Below are 20,368 nucleotides of genomic sequence, written 5' to 3'. Positions count from 1 at the left end.
GCACAGCTATGACTTCAATGTGCTCAGTAATGAGGGTTAATAATGATATTTCAGTGCACTGTGTGTGGTCACTGCTGAACTCTGTACGAGGCACTGGGATGGGGTGTCAGGACCATGTAGGCTACATGGAGCCTCCAGCCTGGAAGCTTTTCTTCCACTGCCCATCCCTGCAGTTTCTTCTTTGCTGGGGCCTGTATCCTGGTGTTCTGCCCCTGCACAAACCAAAATCATTGATGCTCCTGACCCAGCACAAATTCCTGCATGGCCTGGAAAGGATGGATGCATTGTCTGTTCCACCAACCCCAGTGGTTCTGGTACCCAAATCAGAAATCACCCATGTCCCTGTGTGCTGTTTGGTGAAGGGCTCAACTCTCACTTGGTCATAATGAGATAAAAATTGCCATCAGATGTGGAAACATCCCAGATCTCTGTCAGAAGTAGGATTAAAGTGAACAGGACAGTGCGATGTTTGATTAAAGCGCACACTCAGTCCTGCTGAAAATTATTTTGGAAAATGTTTCATAATTTAATGTGCTGTGATGCCTGCCCTCTAAATTACTGTATGTCATGTACAGGTGAGTAGTGAGGAAAATACTTATCTCTGCTAATTTCACCTCAGTTTAATAGTGAAAATTGTCCAGAAAACCCTTGTGTTAACTTTGGTACTAAGGCAGATTCTACACTGAATGCTCTGTATTTTGTTCCTGATGAGTGGCTGACTCTCAAAATTACCATTTCCAGCAGTTTGATTCACTGTTTTACAGGCTTTGAAAATGCTAGCAGAAAGTCAAGTTGATTGAATAGGACATGGCCAAGCAGGATGGGAGGATGCTGGGCAGCAGGGAGTAGTGTCCATGTAGAAAGTCTGGGGTTCCAGGCTTGTTCTGTAGCTGTATTTGGGCAAAACCGTGTTGGTGACAAAAAATGTTAATTAAAAAACTATGGAGGAGGAGACTTGTTTCCTGCTCCTCTACCAACATGGTTGCTGCTGGTTGTTTCAGATCCTGAAGAACATGGAGTCTTCCAGAATTGTTCAGCCCCACTTCCTGGAGTTCTTATTGTCTCTTGGCTGGTCCGTTGACGTCGGGAAGCACCCTGGGTGGACTGGTCATGTCTCAACAAGCTGGTCAATCAACAGCTGCAACAGTGATGAAGAGGGACCTGAACAAGGTAAGATGTAGTAAGTGCTATAATACTAAATTAAAATGTTTAGGCTCCTTTAGAAGACAATTTAAAATTTCTTTCTCCTGTATACCTGTCTGAGCACTGGCATTTTTTTTTGGTTTTTTGATAAATGCTGATGTTTGCTAGAAAGAAATGTGTAAATGTCTGTATGTTGTTGGGAGGAAGTAGTCTCAGCAAGAAATACCTCCAAGCTATACTTTTAGCAGAGTTGATGAGTCTTTATTATATTATCCCAAACCAGTATTCAGGTGAAATCGGTTGCACATTGTGCTGCGCACTGGCAAATAGGCTTGAAATACTGTGTGATTCAGTGTTCTGTAAGTAGATTAAAATGGGATATTGACTCATAAGTTAGCCCTGTAGTTGTGCTTGGTAGGAAGGAATGAAAACAAGCTACTGTTTGTAGGTCCCAGAAGTTGGAGCCCACATGCAGCTCCTCTGTCCTGCTTCATTGGCTCTGCTGTTTTCCACTAGAGCAGCTCCTCCCCTGGGCTTGTCATGTACCACCCTCTCCCCATTCTGTCACCCAAAATGATCCTCAGGCCAGTGAGTTGCTGTCCCAGGGTGGGAAACTGTGAATTGGGTTAGTTTCTCCCTTGGACAACTTGATCAGATTCCCCAGGAATTGGTAGTGTCTGAGTTGGTTTCAGTGTCACTGCTCTGAGGACCAGGCCTGCTCTTGGTGACCTCCAAAGCTGCAGCCTCTGCTGTGGGCCACCCGAAAGCAGGGAACAGGCTGGTCCCAGCTCCTTCATTGTCCTTGACCTTATGTTTGCATCAGATGTGACACTGTTACAGCTGCAGGTGCTTAAGCAGCACTTGCTCTGCTGTCCTGTCACTGTGCCTTAGGAATGCCCTTCACCAGCTGAAGGCTTGTCCCTTCAGTTATGGAATAAAATGCAAACCATCAAAGGCCAGAAACACTGGGGAGAGGTTAGAGAACAGGCATGGCTTTCTCTGAGCAAGTTAGAATGGGTGACAGAATTACCAGGTCTGGGTTTAATTTTGCAGTAAGGCCAGGGTCAGAATGTGCTTTCCTCAGAGGCAGAACCCTCTCCGCTCCCTTGGCAGTGGATTTGTCAGTATGACTGTGCAGAAGGCAGTGCCCTGAATTAGTGGGGGACCTGGTTTGATGTGGGTTTTTTAACTTGGATTTTTTTCAGCCATTTGAATGGGATCACAGACCACCAAATAGCTGAATTAATTCAACTAACAGGGGGAAGAAGGAACCCAAAAGGCATTCAGAAATAGAAGAGAGAGAGGGCAGGTTACTACTGATCTGGTTCTGCTGAGGAAGAGTGGGAGCACAAGTCTGATGAGGAATGGCTGAGGGAGCTGGGGGGGCTCAGCTGGAGAAAAAGAGGCTCAGGGGGCACCTTCTGACTCTGCAACTCTGTGACAGGAGGGGGGAGCCAGGTCAGGTTCAGTATCTTCTCCCAGGTAACAAGTGACAGGACGAGAGGAAATGTCCTCAAGTTGTGAAGGGTTGTCCAGGTGCCCAGGACAGTAGTGGAATAACCATCCCTGCAGGGATTTGAAAGCCTGTGGATGTGACCCTTGGGGACATGGGTTAGAGGTGGGCTTGGCAGTGGTGAGTTGACAGTTGGACTTGATGATCTTGGAGATCTTCTCCAACCTACATGATTCTGTGATTCTAGAATAGCTTGCAGCGAGTTGTGATTAAAATAATTTCTTGGACATGTTTCCCTGCACACCTCCAAAAGCAAAGAAGTTCTTAAACAGTTGGGTTTGGGTTGTGGTGCTGTTCCCTGGGAGCTGTGCGCTGGAGATGTGGGAACATTTCCCTGATGGTGAAGCATGGCTTGGAGTCTTTGCTGTGGCTCTGGCCACTTCTCTGTCAGCGTGCTGAATTTCACTGCTCCACTGGCTTTGCTGAGGCAGCTATCCCAGGAACCCTTCTGTAAACTGGAACAGAGAAGTAATTCATTTCAAAGTCCTTGCTAGTCTTTCTGGAGGTGACATGGGGAAGGAAAAGAGGGGAGTGAGGTTCTTTCTGTATTTGAAGACCTCTATTGGCCAGCTGTGACAAAAGAATCAGTAGGAGGTCAGAATGAGGAGCCTCCTTGCGTGGATTGTAGCCAGATCTTAGTTTCTTGACAGAGAAAATACTGAGGAGAGTCTGTAGAAACTGGTTTGAATTCTAGAATAGTATCAGATTGGAGTTATAAATGTTGGAATCCTTTGGGAATGGAATGACTAACTGAATGATCCTGCTAGAGGGAATGCTCAGAAATAGATAGTAGGTATATTCTTGTAGTAGATGTGCTTACTAGAATACTAGGAAATAAGGAATCCAGTACATTGGAAATGTGTTCAACATAAAGCCATTCCCAACCCAAAATGCCTTTTCCTTCAAAAAAGCGAAAACATTTATCTGAGAAGAGTGGTTAGCCATGAGATGTGACTGTGAAATCCTTTAATTTTAAAATGAGATTTGCATGATTTTTTCTCATTGATTGCACCTTGCACTTCCTTCTGACCAAACTGTCCTTTTCTGTCCATTTTAGATGATCTAATTATCTCAGAAGATGTTGGGGCAAGTATCTTCAACGGGCAGAAGAAGGTGCTGTACTATGCAGATGCTCTGACAGAAATCGCCTTTGTTGTCCCGTCACCAGTGGAGTCCCTGAGTAAGATTTCTCTGTACATGCTCTTCACAAAAATGAAACCAACATTTTTTGTTAGAGAGCTTTTTCAGAAGCAAAACCTTAATAAGCTACCTAGTAGTGTGTTTAGCAAGACTCTTGTCAGAAAGCTATGGACATTTAAATTACAGCATCCTAGTCCTTAAGACTCCTTCCTGAGGTGGCATCTGTTCTGAGCCCCTCTTTCTCAGTGTGAGATGAGCAGTAGATGCCCAGGGGTGCACAGCAGTTTTGCTGTTATGTGGGTGTGTTACACTGGACCTGTGGTTCACCAGCAACTGGTGATGTGTGGGTTTTTTTCCCTTTTCCTGTCAGTGATGTGCTCCTGCAGCACATGGAGGAGCATGTGCACCACTGCTAGGTAGGGAAGCAACAGGTTCCTTGAGTTTTAGTGTCCTTGAGACACTAAAACTGATGTGCAAAAGTTACCTGGAATAAAAGGGTTGTAGACATATGAAGGAGGAGACTGTATTCTGCAGAAAATTGCTGGGACACTGGTGAATCCATAGGGGACGCTTTAATTGCAGTCTGTTTCTGGAATAATTGGCAGTTGTTGTCTCCTGACTCCTCTTCCTGCTTATGGGTGCTATGGTGGCTTGGCCATACATCTATGTATATTTCGTTTCAAAAGCCTTACAACATTTTTTAGTTTCAAAATTGTACACATGATGACAGTAAAGTTTTTTTGGCAGAAGAGTAGACAAAACCCACCTTCTTTCTTCTGACCTACAGCTGACTCACTGGAAAGCAGTGTCTCTGACCAAGAAAGTGACTCCAACATGGATCTGCTGCCAGGAATATTGAAACAGCAGCCTCTGACACTTGAACTCTTCCCCAACCATACAGACAATCTTAATCCCTCCCAGCGGGTAAGGCAAAACTTGCATTGAAAAATGGCTATTTTTTTTCTTTTTCTCTCAAGAAGCACACTGGCAATGCTGCAGGATTTTTCATAGTATATGATTTGGTTTCCTGGGATGTAGAACTCCTTGTTCCTTGCCATTAATCTTTGTCTACTTTGGTCCTGCCAGAATTTGCACCTACAGTAGGAGATTGTGAGACTACATTACAAATATAAAACTTAGGCATGCTAAGTAGCAATACTCTGCATCCTGAAATGCGTGCAGGAAAAAGTATATGCAGTAGTTACAGAGTAATTAAGATGCAAATCCATGCTTGGAAACTGAGGATGGATAGATGTGAACACTTTTCCTACCTGCCAGTTTAAAACAGTGTGTCAGTTGTGTCTGAAGTACCAGATGTGAAGTTGCTTTTGTACCGTAACAAAGCAGAAAAACATGAACTGCTGTATCTATAAGCAAAGGATTCACAATTGTTGATTGCCTGTTTAGAATTCACTTCCAAATGTATATTTAGGTACTGATTTAAGGTCTTTGAGAACATTAAGAAAAATTTTAAATTGATGCAAGATTGATTGTATTAATTTGGGTTGAATATAAGTAGTGTGGAGACCCAGATTGCAGCAGGTAGTTCCAGCACAGCTGCCCTGACTCGAGAGCTGGTAGAGCTTGTACCTGGCTGAGATGTGCATGACTGGGGAGCAGCTGGGAAATACTCGTTGGCTGCGTTACTGGACTCATGATGTTTGTAAATGTTACCCTTGTGTTCAAAACAGCTCAGTCCTACTTCCAGATCCAAGAGGATGCCTCAGGGCCGGACCATTCCACCGATGGGACCTGAAACCAAAGTGTATGTGGTCTGGGTGGAACGTTACGATGATATAGGTGCGTACAAGTTCTTACTGTTCACTGAAGTAACAACAGAGCAGGAACCAGAGAAAAAACTGTTCCCTTCTTTTATCAAATGCTAGATCATGAAACCACAGACTGGTTTGGGTTGGAAGGGACCTTTAAAGGTCATTTAGTACAAGCCCCCTGCCGTGCTCAGGGACACCTTCCACTAGATGGGGTTGCTCCAAGTCCCATCCAACCTGGCCTTGGACATTTCCAGGGTTGGGGCAGCCACAGCGTCTCTGACCAACCTTTACCAGGGCCTCACCACCCTCACAATAAAAATAAATCCTTATTAATGTCTGTAACAACACTTCTAAGATTCTGAATCATTTTTCTGATATTTGAATGGCAATCCATGGGGTGTAGATGAATCAGTAGCATATGTAGGTCTGAAGTTCCCTTTAGCTCTGGCAGTACCTGTGAAATGCTGTCATGAACCTTCTTAAGCTCAGCACACAATGCAGTGTGCCTCCCTTCTTTTGAGTTCCCCTCAGTTGCTGTCTCCTCAGGGTGAATGTGGTTTCCTTTAACAAAAATGGCTTCTGACACCTGCTGCTTCTGTGCTGAAGGGATCATCACCCTCCTTGGTTTGGTGGTACCTTTGAAACTCTCCGTGTTCTCTCTCAGGAGAGGGCTTGTTTGTTCTGCACTCAAGGTGCCTGTCCCATGCTGTGCATCCCAGTTCCCTTCCTGCTCTGTTGCTCAGGCAGGGTCCTGCTCCTGCTGCAACTTCATGTTTCTTAGTTTGGTGGTTCCTCTCTTACTCTGGGTAGTGACTGGTCTGGCAGAGACCCAGCTTTGCTCATCCTGTTACAGCCGTGGTGTGGCCATGGTGGGCAGCTGGCTCTAGGTTTGAGGAGTCCTTCATCCCCAAGAGCTTTTTGTGTGCTGGTTCCAAGCCACGGCCTGGCCTCAGCGCTGTGCGAGAGTCTCTCTGCACTGGCCCAGCTTAGCAGTGCCTGCAACGCAGGCCAGTAACCAATGCTTTACAGTCTTTGATTTCTAATCCTGGTTCTCAGTCTGGCAGTAAGGGTGGACCTTAATTAAGCCCTTAGCTCCTTCCAGAGTAAAGCCAACAAGAGAGTGGGAGCGATCAAGAGGAAGCTTCCTGTGAAGTCTAGATGTAAATTGTCAGGAAGACCACCTTGTCCACAGCACATTCCTCAGAGCCTTACTGGGATCAGGAGAGACAGCAGGTTCTGCAGCATCATTTCCTTATCCGGCCGTGGGCCCAGAGGGTGTTCCTTTTATCTTCAGGAGTCCCTCGCCCACTTCAGTTTCCAAACTGGTGTCCCTGACCCACTTCCTTCTTGGATGGCAGCTAAAGCCAACTCACTGCAGAGGCAGCAACTGTGCCACACAGGCATGTTTCTGCTTGGCTGCTTCTTTCAGCAGCCGTAGGAATCTCCCAGAGTTCTGGGCCTGGAGCTGAAGAAATGAGTTTGTGAGCCTCAGTAAGCGTGGCAGTTGGATGGGGGGAGGGGGAGCTCTTGGAAGTGGCTCCTAGCCCAGGGGCTTTGCCATATGCTCCTTATGTTCTTGGCTTTTGCCTTATGCTTCTTGCATATCTTAGAGTCTGGACAGTGGAAAAGCTGTCACTTTTTAGTCAAGGGTATCGCTCCAGTGCCAACTGCCTGCCCTCCCTCTTGCTCTGTCTCAGAGTGTTTCCATGGCTCCCCATGCTCTCCCTCTCTTGCTCCAGCTGTTGAGTACCCAGCTCTCATGGCAAAATCTGGGTTTGGACCTTAGAGTCGTTCTGTCGAAGCACTGTCCTGCTGCCCAGACTGGACTTTTGTGAATGACCCTCAACATCTGTCACCCCAACCAGGAAGCGCCAAATCCCCTTCCAGGCATTCAGGTTCTTACTTCCTCCTCCTGCACCTTCATTATCCAGTCCTTGTTACCAAGTGCATGGCAGCAGAGTTGTAGGTTATGGTGGGGATCTGGGGAGCTTGGATTTGAGGAAGGATACTGTGTCTGTGGGAGCAGGGCTCAAGGGAACTGTAGGTGCGAGCAGTGGCATTGTTTGACATTCTTAGCGCTGTTCTTGAGGCTGATTGCTTGTGGATGGGTGGAGATACTGTGAATAATAATTTGAAAGCTCTTTTTGTAATTGAAGTAGTTCATCTCATTCCTGCTTTCAAAGTTCCTCTAGGGATTTTGACCTTTGAGAGAATGGAGGATCTGGGACCTCCTCTGTTGAGTGCAGGTGGCTGAGGTGTGTCTGTACACTCCAATGAATGCTTAAACTTAAAGACACTACCATGTAAGAACATCCATGGTATAAATGCTTGAGGGCTGTGTGGATTTGATTGATGATAAATAATTTTTCCCTGCACGCACACAAAAAAAATCAAAAACTGGAGTAGATAAACTTTATTTGGTGCATGCTCTTCTTACAGAAAACTTCCCCCTCCCTGATCTGGTGTCTGAGACAAGCACTGGTGTGGAAACCACAGCCAATAGTAGCACTTCCCTGAGGTAAGACTGCTCTTATTTTCATTATTTTTCTTGATTCCTCAGTGGACCTTTTTTGGTAGAAAACATGCAAGAGCTTTTCATATCACTGTAGATAAAACATAAATTAGGGAACAGAAAATGTGTTGTTTTATCTGAGTCTGTGATGAGCCTCCCTCCTGATTCACTCCCTGGTGAGGTGGTTAGTGCTGTGTAGTGATTGTGCCCAGGCTGCAGGGCTCTCCAGCCTATGGAGACAGGAGATCATAGGCACAGTACAACTGATGGAGCCCTCCTAAGGTCCAGAGCATACCCCAGGATCCTGCTGCCTTAGCCATGAGGCATTTTTTAACTTTAACACTTGAAGTGGACATTTTTCTTCTATAGATTAATTGCAACAGTGCTGTAAAACTGATTTAACAGTAATGGTTTTTCTCTTAAGATCTACCACTCCTGAGAAGGAAGTTCCTGTGATCTTCATCCATCCTTTAAACACTGGCTTATTCAGGATAAAACTACAAGGAGCAACTGGGAAATTCAACATGGTTATCCCACTGGTGGATGGAATGATAGTCAGCAGGAGAGCTCTTGGTAAGCTAAAGGGTTTTAGGAAGGCTCATGTTTTTATTTTATTTCTTTTTAATCATAATATATCTGCAAAATACGTGGTCTGGAATCTTTCCTTGGAAAAAGTGTTGGGCATGGCAGAACAAACAAAAGCCATGGTTTTGCAGCAGCGGCAGGAGCAGGAACAGCAGAGGGAGCAGGAGGGCAGTGCTCGGCTGCCAGCACAGCAGGAGAGAGGAGCTGGGCTGGAGATTGGAGTGGGGCCTCTTCCTTACATAGGAGAGATCCCAAATGTGACCCTAACGTTTGCATGGAGAACCAAGGTGTGCCAGAGGGTACTGCTGAATTTTTGGCTGTGCTGGCATGCTGTGTGTTCCTTCTGGTTCAGAAGCCAGGTAGGGGTTAAAACCACAGCAGCTGAAGATTTTCTAATGTGTTCAGTAAAAATACTGTGCAGGCATGTGTTAACAGGGTGTGTGTCCACTGCCTCTTCCTCTATTCCTGGGTGGATTCATGGATCTATCTTGGTATTGGTGCTACTTAGCTTCAGCAACTGGAAGTCTCACCCAGTGAGAGCAGTTCATGGGACAGAGCAAAATGAACTAATGGGCATTAGAATACCTGTACCTGCCCATAAAACTGCTTTGTAGGAGATGACTTTCAGGTTCTGGGGTTTGCATGCTTAATTCAGCACTGGGGAAATTAAAGCTAGACTGAGCCCTAAATAACATTTATAAATTCAGCTGATGACAGTGGCTTTTACTGAAAAAGAATCAGGTGTGTTTTCCTAGAGTTGGGTTTGTTTTTCAGCTGCATCAGGACTGTTAATATGGTGAAATTTGTTGTCTCTGAGTTCAGCAGCTGTGGTTTGTATGCAGTCAGGAATTAAGTCCTCTAAATAAGGAAGACTGTTTCTACCTGTAAGGAAGAGCTTGTGAAACAGCAAAGGGGGTAAGGGACACTTACTTCCTTAGAGACATATGAATTTCATTTCAATATAAAATAAGATAAAGTTCACTGCCAGTTTTGGCCAAATGCTACTGCTTCTGTTCCCCACCTCCTTCTTCCTCTACATCCAGCAGTGTGAGTTACAGAGAGGTGAAAGCAGTGGCAAGGCAGTGAGGGGAAGAGAAACCAGTGCCAGCCACAACCCAGCAGGTCTTTTCTCATCCCCTTTCCAAGTGAGAGACTGCAATTTCTACTGGAAAAAAGTACTGACAGGCACTTGTTTCACTCTCAGGGCTCCCCTGGCATTACCTGGTGTGACCTCGGGCCCCCCAAGCTCCGATGTCCCCCTGTGGTGTGGTCAGGGCTGTGGCACTGCGACTCTTATATTGGCTGCCCTGGATTCTTTGCCCTCTTGTCCCAGGGGTGCTGTTGCAGACAGCTGCTTACCTCTGGCAAAGCTGAGAAATCCTTCTCCTCCTCCAGCCAGTTTTGGGTACTACAGAGCGAGTCCCTTCCCTCCTTTTTCCCAGTGAATGTCCTTGCAGGCCTAGGGACCATGGCTGTCTGTTATCACTTGCTCATGGAGAAAAGTCCTTGACTTGGTGGTGCTGAACATCTCCCCTGGGTTTAGATGGGACAGACCCCAAAATTGTCTTTAGCTGGGAAGCCAGCAAAGGGGCACAGGCTTGAATTTAAACTTGATTCAAATGTTGTTTCTTTTTCAGGTTTTTTAGTGAGGCAGACAGTAATAAATATTTGTCGGAGAAAGAGGCTGGAAAGTGATTCCTACAACCCCCCCCATGTCCGCCGAAAACAGAAAATAGCAGATATTGTCAATAAATACCGGAACAGGCAGCTGGAGCCGGAGTTTTATACCTCACTTTTCCAGGAGGTTGGGCTCAAGAACTGCAACCCCTAGGTCACTATCCTTCCAGGACAATTAGATCAGAGCTTGGTGGCTACACTAATGAAAACAGTTAAATAACAACAACAAATTTCCTCAGCCCTCTGGAATTCAGGAAATCATGTTCTAGCACAAGTCAGCAGATACCATGTGGGAGGAATGAGAAATGAATCCAAAACATTGCAGTTGGGATATTGACTTAATTCACCTACCCTCAAAAGATTACTGAATTCCAGCCTTCCTGGATGCTAGCAACATAATCTCTTCACCTAGTCATCCATTCCAGACTAATTAGGAACTGTATGTGTCTCACTCTGAGGGGAAAACAATCAAAGTAAAACCATCTCTGCATATGAGGATGGAAAACAGAATACAAACAAACCTGCCATCAAACACCTCGCTGCACCCACATGTCCAAGGGGAAGGGAGCAGGATCTCTCCTTGGGGGAGAAATCTGTTTCAGAGCATTAACTATCCCTGCAAGAACTTCGAAGACGTGTTCAGTCCCCCTTCAGCACTCAACAGAAGATCCTTCACTGCTTGTAATCCATTTGTGTACCAAAAGCAAGAAGAGGAAGATTGCTTGGAAACACCAGGCCCTGAAATCCAAAGCCCAGATGCTGTGTGTGGCCATTCCCTCCAGGGCTGGGAGTGAGTCCATCTGCATGAGATTTGTCCTGCTGACAACAACCATCACTTGAAATTAACTGACTTTCCAACAGGATTTGTTACTGGATAGAAGCTTTTGGTTATATAAAAGCAAGGTTATGACTTTCAGGTCTGTTGCAAAATGTCACATTTAATTTCAGTAGCTTGATTTTTATTTTTTTAAATTTTTTTTTATGCAACTACTTAATTTATTTTGAAGTGTCTGTATCACCTACTCACCATTTCCATAAAAAGTATAAACATCACTTGCCTTCCTTCCATTGGATTGAAATCTGAGATTCCAGGGCTGCCTCCTCCTTGTTATTTATAGCATGAGCAGTTTTCGCAGCTTCTACAACACTTTTCAGAAGCTCCTGTTAAACAGACTAAAACAACTTGAAAAGAAAATTCAAGAGTTCTTCTTTTTCCCCATTAACTGCAATTCCATGAAAGCACCTTTGGAGTTATAACTTCAGATTGTTTTAAGTCTCCTGTACGGTCTCACACTTGGCAGCAGTGCTTCCCTTCCACCTAGGTCAGGAGTTTTTGTTTTCAGCCTGTGGATTTGACGTGTTCAGGACTCGAAGGATGTGCTGGGAAAAGGTGTTTGCAGCTCTGGGTGTGACACTGGGAATCTCAGAGGTGCCGTGGGCGCTGGCAGCCTTGGGAGCACCCTCTATCTCCCAGCACATCCCAGCTGGTGTTGCAGCAATGGGTCATGGCTGGCACTCCTGGGGAGGTGCAACCTCTGGTCACTGGCAGCAGCAAAGGTCCTTACCCTTCCAGCACCAGGTAATGGAAGAGGATGACTGTGAGCAGGAATTTGGGGAGCTCCTTACGTTATTTCAAAAGTGGTTTTTATTAGCCATGCTGTGCATTGCAGTGATACCTGTCAGGCACTGAATTTTGATATTTCAGAGTTACTTTTTGCAACAGTTCTGACCTGAAGCAGTCTTAATTGTTTCATTAGCTGCCAAGGACAGACCTTGCTCCCAGCTTTCCATGTGGTTTTTCACAAAGAGATCATGGAAACACAGGCCCCTAAAAATACATGTGAAAGGACTTTCAGGTTATCAACCAAGCAGATTTTGGGCAACGTGTGCTTGTTGAAAGGGACAAGTGCACTGACTTCTTAACTCAGGAGCTCTGTAATTTGATCCAGATGAATCAATAGTGAAAAAATGAAGCCACCCGAAGAAAACTCCTGCAGCAGGAAGCACGCTCCGTGCTGCCCATGTGGCACATGGCAGGAGGAGCCCTAAGGCAGCATTTGGGTGCATTGGCCAAGATGTGCAGGGAATCTTGGACAGCCTCATTCCTCTGCCAAACTCCTGCCAGCAGCAATTTAATGCACGGACACTAAATTTACCCACACTGTGTAATGTACCTATTGGATCCAGTTAATGGCCAAACACACTTTAGTCTGCTGGTTTAAGAGGCATGAGCGATGCATGTGTAACCAATAAACATCCTGAGCAACCCCATGTCTGCACATCAGTAGCATACCAGCAACCCCCATCCTGCAGCAGTGTTACACAGGCTGGGTGCAGCACTGAGCTGCACCACGAGCTGCTGTCAGGCTGCACCCAGGAAGGCAGGGATGGGCATCTGGGGAAACCCTCCGTGGGTTCTGGCAAGGCCAAGATTGCCAGCTGGATTGCCTGAAGATTTACTTTTTAAAAAAGGCCTGTGCTTGGCTGGAGGGTCGTCTTCAGTCTGTTTCCATGTTCATCTGAGGCATGGGGTTGGCACCCATGGGAGCAGGAACAGCCATGAGAGCAATGGGACTTGGCAGAGCTCTGGAAAGAGGGGAACTTGGGCACGTTTTGGCTGCTCCAGTGCTGGGGGACGGGCGTTTAGACCCTGTGTCAGATGAGCTGTAGAACCAGCTGGTGAGCAGGTCACGAGCTGGCAGGGGGCATGGCTGTAGGTGGTGGATTCACTCTCTGGAAAGGTGAGCCTTCAGGACAGGCCCAGTGCAGTATAAAAACATTGTGATGCAGAAATGCGCTGCCTTTCCCCAGGGTTTGGATGCTGGTGGCAGCAGTGGGCACCCTGGGTAGAGCTGTGCCACTGGAGGGTGCCTGCAGGGACTGTCCCTCCTTCTCCTGTGTGTGTGTAGCTCTCAGGCTTCATAACAAAATGCATACCACCAATTTGGGAATTATATCCAGCTCCTGTTGAAGTCTGGCCAAACTAATGGCTTCAGCTAGTCCAGAGTACAGCCTTGAGAGTTTTTCCCTTAAAGTGTCAGAGCAAATGGTGTTTATTTCCATGGCATTTGCAAGAGTTAGACAAGAATCCAGAGGGGTTTTTTACATCACAAACTGCTGCCGGGGGGTTTTGATTTGATGCTTGAGTGGTCTGGGTCAGTGTCCCTGTCCAGCAGAGGTGACAAGCACTGACCCCCTCACTGACCTGCGTGTAGGTGGCACTGAGCTGCAAGTGTTCCACAAGAACTAAACTGAGACTCTCTTTTCATCAAACCTTTCAGTTTGGGGTCATAATTCTGTTTTAACAGAGCAGGAAGGGTGACCACCATCACCTTGTTACAGAGTGTTGGAATTATAGAAATTTTAGTACCTTAATAGAGATTCTTTTAAAGAAAAGCATTTCTTTTAAAGCTAATTTTAAAAAGGCATTAGAACCTTACAGCAGGCAGGAGAAGGGGAGGACAGTGCCTGTAGAAATTCGGGTGTCTGTGGGTAGCAGTGTGTGCAAGGCCATAGGGAGGAGCAGCCCTGGCTGCCCCTGGGCTGTGTGTGCTGGGTTCTCCATAGGTCACAGTGTTTCCTTCCACGGGGTTCTGAATGCCCAGGAAGAGGAGAGAACTAAATTTCAGCCTCACAGACAAATTTTATGCTATTTCATGATTGTGTGATTGAGTGATGTCTCTGAAGGCGAACACAGCCCTTTTCCCCATGGGTTTAGCAGGAGCAATTAGAAGTGAGGATGCCAGATATCATGTGCTTCAATCATAGACAATTTATATGAATACCTGTATGTTGCCAAGACATGAACTTTTTGTTCTTATTGTATTTTTCTGTAAATATTCCTGGCGCTAAGTTGTAAAGTAAAGGCAAAATGTAAATATGAAGATGTGAACTATGTTCCCTTGTCTCTAGTACTTTATCTCTTATTTGTTTAGGGAAGGCACACAAAGGCTTGTTTGTATTTATGCCAATTCTTTGTCCAGGAGAAACACATCAAATATTGAATGTAACACAATTAGTCCAATAAATTTTAAAGATTCTTATCTAGTAACTTTGCACTAGTCAGTTTTTAATATTTTCAAAGCTTTGGTTGAAATTCTCCAGAGTTGTTTCCCGGGGCAGTAGCAGACAGAGGCAGCAGAATTGCACACCCTCTCCACCACAGTAGCTCTGAGAACAGCACACTGGCTTCTAGAGAGGGAAATCACATGGCATCTCAACAGCATGGGGAATGACAATGTGGAAAAACAACTGTTGAAGGGAGATGGGTGTTCCTGCAATGCCAGTGATCTCTGGTCACTCCATGTCTGCTTCCCATCTCGGGTGTGGGCCCCCCATGGCACAGCTGCTCCAGGCACCTGCCAGCAGGGCAGGGAGGCTGCTGGGATAAAGCCACATGCTTCAGGTGTGGCATGGAGTTCTGCCTGCTGTCCAGGCAGATGGGGGAGAAGGGCTGTGACTTCCCAGGTTTGCATTTGGAGAGGAGCTGGGCAGCAGTAAGAGAGGGCGATGTGCCCAGCGAGCCCTGGGGAACTGGGATGGCTTCAGGAGGCCTGGGGTAGAGAGTGGGTTTGTCAGTGGCATCCAGCCAGATCCCTGGGGACCTCTCTGGGCTCCCTAGGGAGGGGAGGAGGAGGATCCTGCCTGTGTATCTGTGCTGCAGTGCTGGTTCCCTGGCAGGGGCCCTGCAGTGTCCCTGTGATTTCACCTTTACAGCAGCTCTGGTGCCTTTCCCAAAAGCTGCCCCCTCCTCGATGTACCTGAGGGCTGGAACAAAAACACTGAACTGACTGTTCCAGAAACCTTGAGCCGGGATATGTGAACATCTGTTTTCCTGCTGGCTCCATCTTTGGTAACTTCAGCTGGTGCCACCTGCCCGAGCTCCTCACCACGATGCTTCAGGGAAGGTTAGGGCAGGTCCCACACTGATCTCTGAAGAATCACACAAGTGAGCATTAAATAGTTAAATATCTTCCTTCACCATCCCACAGTGCATGGCCAGGGGCAGGAAGGGTATTCTGGGGCAGATGTTGGAGCCCGATGTTTTCTTCTTCCCTACAAAGGAAGCGAAAGGCCCCAGTGGAGCAGCCCAGCCTCTCCCAGGGGCTGGGGACCCTTGGCTGTTCCTGCCCTGTGTCCTGCCCACTCGTTCAGGCTTCTTACTCACTGGGGGCTTCTGCATGTTGCTCTTCCAGTGGCCTTTCCACAGCTTTCATTTTGCTGAGTGCAGGTTCTGGCCATGCCTGAGCCCGTGCAGGGCACAGGTCTGCAGTTGATATCTGCTCCTCCTCCAGGCAAAGGAAAGAACTTTCCTTTGCTGCAGTTCTCCTAACACAAGTTTTCAGCCCAAAATGGACAGGCTCTTTGTCCCTGGCAAAATGAAGTGCAGGCAGTCTGGTGGCAGGATCCCAAGTGGCCCAGATCCCTCCTGCCACATGCTGCATTTGGGTGCCATGGACTCATCCTGCCCCAGTGCTAGTCACCCCGAGCTGGTGCCAGCCTCCCTCTCCTTTCCCCAGTTTTATTGACAGACCTGACAGGCTGAGCATTAGGTACATTCCCCCTTCCAGAGCTGTGCCGGGTGTGGGGACACCCAGAGCTTTGGAGCCTGACCCAGGGTCACAGCAGCCCCTGAACCCTGCTGTGGGAGTGGGGTGGCACCTGCAGATGCTCAGACCATCCTGTGTGGCAGCCCCAGGGTGGCCTTGGGAGAGCTCCCAGCAGGACCAGGGGCTGGGCAGGGGGCTGAGGGCACCTTCTGGTCTGGGGTCCTTGGGAGGAGGGATGTTGGGGAGGGATCAGTCACTGCTCAGCTGTTTCAGGAGAATGGAAATCCCACTTAAGGGCCGTGGATTGGAAGTGCCTCTCCATCAGCCGAGCCTGTGGAATGGGCAGTGCTTGGCACGGGTGGCTGCACCGTGGGGAACAAGCTTCAGCTGCGAGCCCAGGAGCTCAGAGGCAAACTCCAGTGGCTCCTCAGCCTCAGCTCCTGGGGCAGAAGGGCCCGGCCGGGAGCAGCCCCGGGAAGCTGCTCGGTTTCTGTGGAAGGTCCCCTGTGCCCCGCGGGTGCTCCCTGCCGAGACTGGGAGTGGAGTCACAGAACTGCTGTAGTGCACCTGGGGTTGTTTGGGAGGCAGCACACGGGTGACTGCTGTAAGAACAGAGTAACAAATCCGGGATGAGGCAAGAGTGGCCGCAGCCTGGAGCAGCCCAGCAGTGTTGATCTCACCCTCTGCCACAGCCAGAAATGAGAATTAACCCCATGTCCTGCCCAGTCCGGGCAAGAAAAGGGGCTGGTAGGGGGGTGTCGAGGAGATGGCTCTTCCCCAGCACCCTCTGTCATCTTCATCAGCTCAGTTCCTATAAACTTCCTGAGGAAGCAGAAGCACTGCACACCAACACCCAAGACACCTGTTCTTGCTGCAGCATGGCTGCTTCTGACCACAAATGAAGCCAAATTGCATTGCAGATCATTTTCCAGGGTGAAATGTAATTTAGTTACTGCTTTAAACTGAGAAAATAGGCTGAAAGTGGAGCTGCTGAGCTGTGGCTGGTGGAATCCTCCAGCACACTCACTGTCCCCAGGCCAGGCAGGTGCTGCCAGTGTATCCCTGGGCGGTGCTGCTGCTTCCAGAGCATCCCTGGACCGTATCAGTGCCCCCAGTGTCCCTGGGCCACATCACTGCCACTGGGATGTGCCTGGGCTGTGCTGGTGATACTGGGCTGCCCAGTGGCCACACTGGCCAGGTACCCCAGGGCTGTAGAGGCCACTGGGGCATCCCAGGGTGTGGGTTGGGTCATCTCTGTGACAACATCACAGGGGAGGGCAGCGTGTTGCTGTGGCACCCAACACCCAGCTGCTGGAGCAGCCCAGGGGGCTCAGCTCTGGCTTTTGGCTTTGCGTGCTGCTTTGGGAATCCCCCTCCTTTCCTGTGAGGCTCCAGAAGCTGTGAGCAGGGCTCCAGGCATGGCAGCAGCCACAGGAGGTGGCTGGAGGCTCACCCGGGTGCAGGTGAGGTTTAAACTGCTCTTTCTGCTTCCACGAGAGCCATGAGATTTTCTGCTTTCTTACATTTACTTTTATAAATTATATTTTATATTACTATATTAATCTTAATAAACATTCAATTTATTACAGTTCTGCTGTACCAAAAGTACCCACCCTGCACATGGGTCCCAGCTGTGCTCGGCACCCCAGCGGAGTGGGATGGGAAGAGCTGACCCCCCCTCGGCTCTGGGCTCACACCAGGGATTCTTACAAAGGTGTTCCTGGGAAGGCAGAGATGTTCCAGTCCCTCCTCGTTGGCTGCCCCCGGCGCTGGTGCCGGTGGGACGGGAAGAGCCGCAGCCATCGGCAGCCCCCTCTGCGGGCTCTGGAGGAACAGGCTCTGAGGGGGCACCCCCGCACCCGTGCGGGGCAGAGCCCGAGCAGAGCAGGAGTGTCCCAGGGGGCCGGGGCGTGGGGCCAGCACGTGGGGCTGACGGGCAGTGCCACAGGGGTCCTGAGCTCCCTCCCCATCGTGTCTCAGCCCCGACCCCAAACTGGGTTTTTAATTCCCCAGCACAGCCCCCCTTGTCACCGCGCCCACCGCCCACATCCCGGCACATCCCCGCTGGGAACTCTCCGGCACGTGCCCTTCTGCCACCCTGGGGTCCCACAGCCCCCCAGACTCTGCTGGGCCCTGGGTGGTCAGTGCTCACCCCGCTGTGGGGGCTCTGCTGGGACTGCCCTGCCCGGTGCGGGTGGAGGGCCGGGAGGGCCGGGGGGCCCCGAGCAGCCCCTCCACAGCGCTGCAGACCCCCACCCCACGGGGGCATCCCCGAGCCTGCACTGGGGCCCGTGTTCCTCCAGCCGGGACCGGGGGCCAAGTGCCCTCGTGCTCCCCCAGCAGCCCCCGACGGAAGCCCATTTGATGACATTATTCAATGATTCAGTGCATTTTCTGCCTCTTAAAATACTTAATATACGTGCCCGTGTGATTCATTATTATTATTATTATCTAATAAAAGATTATCTGACTCACTTTCATGTTTTTTCCAATTACAAATTGAAATTGTTCCCACTCTGACCTTGCAGCTGCTGGATTTTCTAAAATTAGCCATAATGATGCATTTTACTAAGATAATTAATTAGCTAAACTGAGAAAATTGAGTAGTAGAACTGCTTCACACGCTGCTAATTATCTTTTATTATGTCATCTTTACATGCAAATAAAGAAATATTGTGATTATTTTAAATACTGTTTTCATTAGCTAATTCACTCATTAGTGCAGTGACGGCTCTGTCTTCCCCGGCAGCAGGGGCCTGTGGGGACTTGCTGCTGATCGACTGCAGGACTCTGCCTTTCAGGTTGAGAAAATTGAGTTACAGTCCAAATTAGGTTTATTTTGTCAATTTATTTTAACAGCAGTGATGGGCAGCAGGCAGGAGGGCTCAGGGACGTTGGGAGAGCTGGGAGCACCCAGAGCTCCTGCTGAAGGCTGGGGGGATCCCAGGTGGTGGGAGAGTGTGATGTAGCAGTGCTGCCCCCCAGGCTCCTCTTCCCCAGGGGCCCCCCTTTTTCAGGATGTGTCCTGTGATGCCAAGCTTCATTCCAGCCATCCCAGAGCTACTCCTGGCACCTTGTGGGAGTCTGGGAGCAGTTGGGTGGACACCACTTATGGTGCTACACAGAAACTCTTCCTGTCAGACACTGTCCATGTGGCCACGGGTGCTCCAGGGCAGCAGCATCAGTGCAGTGGGACCCAAAACCTCCCACTTCAATGGGGATTTCCTTCCCCAGAGCAGGTGGTCAGCAGGAGCCAGTGTGGGATGCTGAGAGCCCCCAGTGCTCCCCAGGCCTGCAGGTCGGGCTGGTCCAGGCACTGGCCACAGGCAGGAACTCCTGCATTTGGGGATCCCAGGCCACACTTGCATTGCCCCCCAAGAGCTCCCAGAGCTCCTTCCCGACTCCTCGCTGGCTCCTGGGCTGTTGGGTGCTTTATGCTGGTGTGTGCCAGGGGAATGGGAGCAGCCAGGCCCTGAGGTGGCTGCCTGCTCAGTGCACTGGAACCATGGCTTTCTGCCTGGAAGGTGCAGGCAGTAGGCAGGGCCCGCTGAGCTATTCCAAAACCCCCACTCCCAATATTTATCACCTTGAGACTCCTGCCATGGCAGAGGCTTCATCCTGGGAGATGTGCAGCCAACCCCAACAGCACAAATGGCCTGTTCAGGTCCATGGTGAGCACACATCATGCAGAGCAATGCAGAAGTGGGGTCGAGGAGCAGGCAAGACCAGCAGAAGGGGATCACAACCACTGAGGATCACCAAAGCAGCCCCTGATTCTTTTCAGGAACTCTCCATCAGAAAACTGTCCATGCTCCATACTGTTGCATCAGACATGAAGAATCCCCTCCCTGGGGAGGGCTGTAGGCATTCCCGTGCCAACCTGAATGTCTGTGTGTTTCATAGACACTCAACTTTTTGTTTAATGGGTTCCCACTCCCCACGAATCGAGACTGTGACCATTACTCTGACCATGGATATCAAAATTGCAATGATTGGATTCACTGGATCCATGGGTGGTGATATCTTTCCCCTCCACTATCTATTCTTGTCCTTTCTGTCTCTTTCTTTCTTTTCTTCATATATTTTCTTCATGATATTTTTAAACTTTTATAGAAAAGAACAAAACCAGCTGCCTTCCTCCTTTCCTCTGCAATCAAATTGTTTTAAAATAAATCTGCCTAATATGTACACCAGTCATTCATTCTTATTTTACTCTAATTAACCCCAAGGCAACAAGACTCTGCCTCAGAAGTGGGTCATGACAAGCTCTTGGCCTGCCCCAGACTTTGAGTTTTTGCACTGGGGCTGAGCCCATCCGAGCAGGGTCAGCCCAGTCCCACAGCCCCACACACCTCCCTCCAGCTTCACCAGGTCCCCCCGACCACTGGGCTGTCCTTTTGGAAAGGGAACTCTGCCTGGTCCTTGCACAGAGAGCAAAAGGAATGACCTGGAATAATGACAAGGGTGATTTAACCAA

At 48.6% G+C, this 20,368-nt stretch overlaps 1 protein-coding gene across 4 annotated transcripts in view; it reads left to right on the top strand.

Moving 5' to 3' along the window:
* RALGAPB (Ral GTPase activating protein non-catalytic subunit beta) overlaps positions 1 to 14,393 on the top strand; it is a 63,856-nt gene extending 49,463 nt beyond the window's left edge. For all 4 annotated transcript variants that reach the window (XM_051803292.1, XM_051803291.1, XM_051803290.1 and 1 more), the window contains 7 exons: positions 1,002 to 1,170; positions 3,714 to 3,836; positions 4,584 to 4,720; positions 5,488 to 5,596; positions 8,008 to 8,086; positions 8,505 to 8,653; positions 10,303 to 14,393. In XM_051803292.1, the coding sequence (XP_051659252.1) occupies positions 1,002 to 1,170; positions 3,714 to 3,836; positions 4,584 to 4,720; positions 5,488 to 5,596; positions 8,008 to 8,086; positions 8,505 to 8,653; positions 10,303 to 10,496 (960 nt within the window). In that variant the 3' untranslated portion in view covers positions 10,497 to 14,393. The remainder of the gene's footprint in view (positions 1 to 1,001; positions 1,171 to 3,713; positions 3,837 to 4,583; positions 4,721 to 5,487; positions 5,597 to 8,007; positions 8,087 to 8,504; positions 8,654 to 10,302) is intronic.
* The last annotated feature ends 5,975 nt before the right edge of the window (positions 14,394 to 20,368 follow it).

This window comes from Manacus candei, unplaced genomic scaffold, assembly GCF_025592945.1.
Source record: "Manacus candei isolate 608988 ecotype Guabito, Panama unplaced genomic scaffold, ASM2559294v1 h1tg000057l, whole genome shotgun sequence".
In the NCBI taxonomy this organism is placed as follows: domain Eukaryota; kingdom Metazoa; phylum Chordata; class Aves; order Passeriformes; family Pipridae; genus Manacus; species Manacus candei.
The sequence above is the reverse complement of the archived record's forward strand: the minus strand, read 5'-3'. Positions and strand labels throughout refer to the sequence as shown.